The sequence below is a fragment of the Fulmarus glacialis genome, unplaced genomic scaffold (genome assembly GCF_000690835.1).
Source record: "Fulmarus glacialis isolate BGI_N327 unplaced genomic scaffold, ASM69083v1 scaffold34669, whole genome shotgun sequence".
NCBI classification, from domain to species: domain Eukaryota; kingdom Metazoa; phylum Chordata; class Aves; order Procellariiformes; family Procellariidae; genus Fulmarus; species Fulmarus glacialis.
The window spans coordinates 6325-12360 of record NW_009235826.1 but is presented as its reverse complement, the minus strand read 5'-3'; the positions used below and the strand labels follow the sequence as shown (position 1 = coordinate 12360).

Genomic DNA, 6036 nt, shown 5'->3' with positions numbered 1-6036 from the left:
GAAGAGCGCTGCGGGTCCGACTGCCTGGAGCCAGGGACAGCTTGGGGCAGGGCTGTCCCCAAACCTTGTCCCTCTCCGCAAGGCCCCCAGCATGGGCACCCGCAGCCCTCCCCACACGTGCCACCTCTCGCCCGTGGCATTTTCCTCATTTGTGCTGAGATCTACCAAAGAATTTGGGAAATATTTTTTTGTTGTTGCTTTTAAGTGTGGTAAAGTGAATTTTGGCTTGTGATTATGCATAGTTTGGGTAAGACTTAGCAGGAGTTTCCAATCCAGTCAGGTGTGATGAGAAGGGAGGCTTCTGAAAGCTGTTCAGCAGCATGCCAGAGCGTAGCAAGATGTTATTTATAGAGTGTGTTTTTGACACGACTTGAAATTCATAAACAATCATATTGACAGCTCGGCTGTGCTTCTTCACAGCATTCCATCCAAAACAGGAGATTTTTACAATTTGTACTGTCATCAGAGCTAGTTGGGACCTTTTGGGTGGAACATTTGATTTGGCAAAGCCATCCCTCTTCACAGAAGTGGTTGTAGAACCACAGAACTGTTTGGGTCGGAAGGGACCTTCAAAGATCATCTAGTCCGACCCCCCCTGCCGTGGGCAGGGACATCTTGCACTAGATTGGGTTGCTCAAAGCCCCATCCAACCTGACCTTGAACACTTGCGATGATGGGACATCCACAACTTCTCTGGGCAACCTGTGTCTCGTTTAATCTTCTCTCAGGAGGTTTCTCAGGTCAACACTGGAAGCAAAGCCCAAAGCAAAGCCCCCAACACGCAGGAGAGGAAGGACTCCTCTCTTGATTTGGGTTAGAGACCCAAATCCGCCAGTCCTAGCTCGCAGGCAAAGAGCCTGGTGACTGAGCCTCCATCTATTCTGGGACAGTCTCTGTTTGGCTCTGGCTTTCTGTGAGGCTCTCTGTCTTTGCTTTCTTCAATTATGTTTCTCTATTAACATTTTCCAGGGGTTATGCTTTTGTTCCACATCAAAACAACACAGATCCCGCAGCATTCCTCAAAGGACGCAACTCCCGTTCTCTGGCTGGCCCAAGTTATCATGGAAATTATTAGTTTCCTTAAGCATTTATTGTACTCAGCCAGAAATACAAGCTTGCCCTGTTTCGATCTGAAGCACTATGCACGGAAAGGAGAAAATTCCACATAGTACCACAAACATCATGCTTGCAAGAAGGTGGTATGTTAATTAATAAAGACTGATTTAACATATTTATGAATTTGTTATGCAGAGAGAGATGGAAAGATATATTTCCTTATTAGTTTTTTGAATGTCTGATATTGTAATTACGTTCTATTTCGTGTCTTTCTTACAAACACTCTAATAGTGTTTCTAATAGTATAATTGTGTTAGATAATTATTTCAGCAAAGGGAAGGAGAAATAAGGGGATATAGGCCAGATGAACGTATTCAGAACTTGAAATAGGAGGGACAGCTGTGGGGGTAGACCCTGGAAGAGAGATCCTTTTATAAACAAGGACCTGTGGAGAGTGGGATCTGCTTAGGAACAAAGGAGGGTATGAGAGAGAGGGTCAGAAGAGCCAGGAGAAAAGAATCGTGTTTTTCCCAAAGGGTTTTGATTGAACTGGACTGGTAGGTGTGTGAATCAGAGAGATGTGGCAGTGGGCTCTATGGCTGCATATCTTCGCTAATGCAAGGAGGAGAGAAGCTGCCTCTTTTACAGGCTGCAGTGAGAATAGTGGAGGTAACCTGGCTCGGACTGATCCAGCCCTTTCAGTGCTGTGGGTTGAAGACCATTTTTGAAGTGTCTCCAGAGGACGCAGACAGAAATGTCATCTTGGGTCGGCAAGCCTCTGAGCTGCTGCCAGCCCAGCCCAGCGCTGCTCCAGGACTGGTGAGACCAGAGCCATCTCTTCCCCCAAAGGGGAGATGGCATTTCATGGAGCTAAGCACGTTAGGAGGCATTTGCCCACTCCGATATGGCCACTGATAGCCCGAACCAGCACGGCTGGTTGAATCACCCCTTGGGCAGAAGCCAACCTGTGGGTTGTAAATTGAACCACAGAGCTGCAGAGAGCAGAGAAGTTGTTAGTCAAGGGAAGTGAGATAAAGGGAAGGTGGGGATTGCAGAGCCTTTGGCAAATAGTGCCTTAACTGACGTGGGACAGCCCTCTCGCATGGCTGTGCCCAGGGCCAGGCTGACAACACTTCGAACAAGTTGTAGAAAAAATTGGGGTTCCCGGTGCTGCATGGAGTACTTAAGCACTCACCTTACATTAAAAGTGACTGCTGGACATCTTTTGCTGGGTCCACTGGCATTCTTCACAGTATTAACCATATGCGATTTTACGTGAGGGGTACCTGTGGAAACCTGAGTGTGAACTTAAACTCCTGTGTTAGAATATTGCCCAGCTGGGGCACAGTGGAGCAATATTTTCTTCTGCACAGTGACTGGGGTAGAGAGATGTTCATTTTTCGAGTTTTCCTCACCTCAGAAAACCTTCAGGGGCAAAAAAGGGTAGAGGTTTGCAATTCTTCATTACAGTCTGTATTTTTGCATTACTATAGCACTTAAAAACTCCAGTTCTGTGTCAAGAAGAGACAAAGAATAGAAGACAGTGATTCCTGGTGGAGTTCTCACGAGTCGGGAGAGCCTGGGGCTCTGACCCAGGGTCCAGCGTACGGCTGGGGCAGAAGCCTGCATTGGGGCAGTAACCACACTGGGACAGAGCGGTGGGTACTTGCAAGAGTTTCAAGAGATGAAACTCTCCGTGACTACACGTAGACTCAGAGATTCACCCCCAAAACTCCCATAGTTATTTTTCAGCTGATTTGGGGACTGCCTGAAGCCACTTTGTAGCTTTCCTCAAGGTTTCCTGCAAAAGACTAAGGAAAACAGCCTTATTCTTACCCACACGAAGGTCTTTTCACTGCCCTACCTACAGAAAAGTTATGTACTGTGTCCTTTATAACACACTTAGCTTCTCTACATCCATTTTGGCCACTGTAAAGAGAATACAGCCCAGAATAGTATACAAAAGGTTTGGGATAAGAATAGAAATTCTTTGCAGATTCCTTCTGGATGCATCAGGAAGAATCAGGGGCCAGATTCTGCCCTTAGTCCCTGCAGATGAATACTGGTGTAGCTCCCTAAAATCAATAAAATTACTCTGCACTTACACAGTGTCAGATTAGAAGCTACGAAATCAAAGCCAAAGTCTAGTCTGGCAGTGCTCACAGCAAGCCATAAAACCCTCTATCGTTACTTAGAAGTGGTTCTCTGTCCCAGAAAAAAAAAGAGGAGTGTTAAATCTGACCTTACAGCCCTGCAAGGTTAGATGCCAGTGTTTCCATCTCGTTGAGAAGACAGCAAACTCTTTCTAGTGGCGCCGCGCTATTATTTCCTGGGTCATAAGATGCTGCTCCTTAAATGCCTTGCTGGTTCAAGATTACTTACCGAATCCTAACTGCTGTGGGTCTGAGATAAGCTATACTAGGAAAGAACTTTATCCCTGGAGAAAGAAAGAGAAGACATTTCCCAAACCTAGCATCTGTTGGCATCTACGGAGCTGTTTGATGCATTAGAGATGGCCCCTTGGGAGCAGGAGTAAGAGTGTGCTTCTATTTTTGCACGAAATCGGGCTCGGCAGAGGGCATGATGATGCATGAATATCCATGTGGATCTGCTTTCTCACTGTCGTTTCCTCAGAGTGAGGGGGGTGGCAAAGGATGGCGGTAACAAGAGGGATGCAGACAGCCCTCCACATTACCGATCAAGGCAGCGGGGGGGTTCTTCCTTCACGCACTTTCTACAGACGGGCGGCTGCCAGCCAGTAATGTAACTCACGCTGCTGCTGCTCTTTGCAGGGAGACAACTCCGTTTCCGCTAGCTGCTTGGCTCGATTTGGCGTTTTTTTATTATAGCCCAACATAGCATGACTATGCAACTGATTCACTGCACCATGGCTGGGGTGAGGACTGCAATCGCACCGTCTCAGGGGATGCAGTGGGAGTACGAGAGTGCGAACTCCGGCTCTACTCCCGGCCTGACTTTGGGACTTGAAAGAGAGGGATGTGCTACGTTTTAAATATTCACGCATACACCCTTAGCTCCTACGCTTGAGCTTTCAGGTATTTTAGGTCAGAGCTAGTCTTCTAACCAGCCTGAAGCTATGCTGCACCGTGCTGTAATCCTGACAATTTTTTCAACTAAATGTGCTTGAATCTAGTAATTTTCCTGATGGCTCACCTCCAAGAAAAATGGTGTCGATCATTTGGTAGGTTTCAGGGTTGGGTGTGAGTCAGCTCTGAGTCAGGCAGCAGCTCCAGCTCCACGAAGTGCTGGTCCCCCTGTGCTGGCACGACCCCGTGGGGCCGCAGCCCTGCGACGGACGCTGCTCCCGAGCCTCCCCAGCAGCACCGTGTGGGAACCCAGGCGCTGGGCACTTGCAAAGCAAAGGGGTGAGTCCACAGCCCCGCGCTTTCGGGGGTTCAGGTGCTACGAAGCCCTCTCGGCCTCGGAAGGTGGCAGGGTGCGTATATGATGCTGGCTCCAGGCAGGGAGAAGGAGATGAGGACCCGTCTCGCCCCTGCGGAGGGGCCCATCTGACCGGGGTGCGGGCACGGCGAGTCACTGCCGTGCAAACAACTTCCCTCCCCAGAGCCAGGAGGAAGCAAGGAAGGAGTTTTGTCCAGAGACCTCTGTCCCTGGCACGGTGTTTCTGTTTATATTCACATTTATATCAAGTAGGGTGGTGTCCCGGTCCTCAGGCAGTCGAGAGCAAAGCCAGACGCGGTCACTGTGTGTGTTGTGCAAAGCGGCGTGACTGACGGGTTCCTCGCTCTCTCTTTTCTCTCCCCCTCCCCGGCGGGTGGTCTAATTGAAGCAACGCCCCGTGAAGCAGTCCCTGAGCGCCTGCATGTGCCCTGAGCGCCTGAATGTGCCGAGAATCCCACTGGAAATGCCTCCTCCTCTCCATCCTCATGTACGGCTGCCTGGGTGCGGTGGCCTGGTGTCAGCTGGCCCGGGTCACCAAGCTCAGCTTCGATAGCTCCTTCAAGGGCAAGTCCATGATCTATCATGACAGCCCGTGCTCGGATGGCTACGTCTATATCCCGCTGGCCTTCCTCTCTATGCTGTACGTGGTGTACCTGGTGGAGTGCTGGCACTGCCACGTCAAGAGAGAGCTGCAGTACAAGGCGGACGTGGACAGCGTCTATGAATGCATCAACCGCATGCAGCAAGCCACTCCGTGCATCTGGTGGAAGGCCATCAGCTACCACTTTGTTCGGCGAACCCGGCAGGTAACCCGGTACCGCAACGGCGATGCCTACACCACCACGCAAGTCTACCACGAGAGGGTCAACACCCACGTGGCTGAAGCTGAGTTTGACTACTCTCACTGTGGATACAAGGACATCTCCAAGGAGCTCCTGGGCCTGGAGAGCTACACAGCCACCAAGCTGAGGTTCACCAAGTGCTTCAGCTTTGCCAACATTGAGTCTGAGAACTCTTACCTGACTCAGAGGGCTCACTTCTTCACGGAGATCGAGGGGCTGGATGACTACATGGAGGTGAGGGAAGGCATGCAGCTCAAAAATGTGGACTTTAAAGAGCTCATGATGGCCTACGGGGACCCAGATCACCTCCCGTGGTACGTGTCCCACTACACTTTCTGGGTGGCAGCTATCCTGATGATCTCGTGGCCGCTCAGGGTGCTCATAGAGTATCGGACTGCTTACGTCCACTACCACGTGGAGAAGCTGCTGGGCCTGGAGTACACGGCACCCACGGCGGCGGAGGAGCCCTTGTACCGGTACCGCATGCCCCGAGACGCCACGCAGGACAGCACCGAGCTGGAGTGGCACATCTGCACCAACCGGCAGCTGATCCCCAGCTACTCGGAGGCCATGCTCATGGACCTGGCTGACTCCCTGGCCTACAACAGCTACGCCGTGTGCCAGTACGGCGAAACGGCCCACGGCTGCGAACGCTGCAACCGTGCCTCCAGCACCTCCTCCATCTTCTCCCGCCCACCTTTTCAACGCCGCCGTG

The 6036-nt window shown here is 50.9% G+C and overlaps 1 protein-coding gene across 1 annotated transcript in view; it reads left to right on the top strand.

Moving 5' to 3' along the window:
* Positions 1–4867: 4867 nt before the first annotated feature.
* Positions 4868–6036, top strand: part of LOC104082896 (transmembrane protein 151B-like) — a gene marked incomplete at its 5' end in the record, with an annotated part of 1489 nt that continues 320 nt past the window's right edge. Inside the window, 2 exon segments of the mRNA XM_009586167.1 lie at positions 4868–4918; positions 4920–6033. Coding sequence (XP_009584462.1) covers positions 4868–4918; positions 4920–6033 — 1165 coding nt within the window.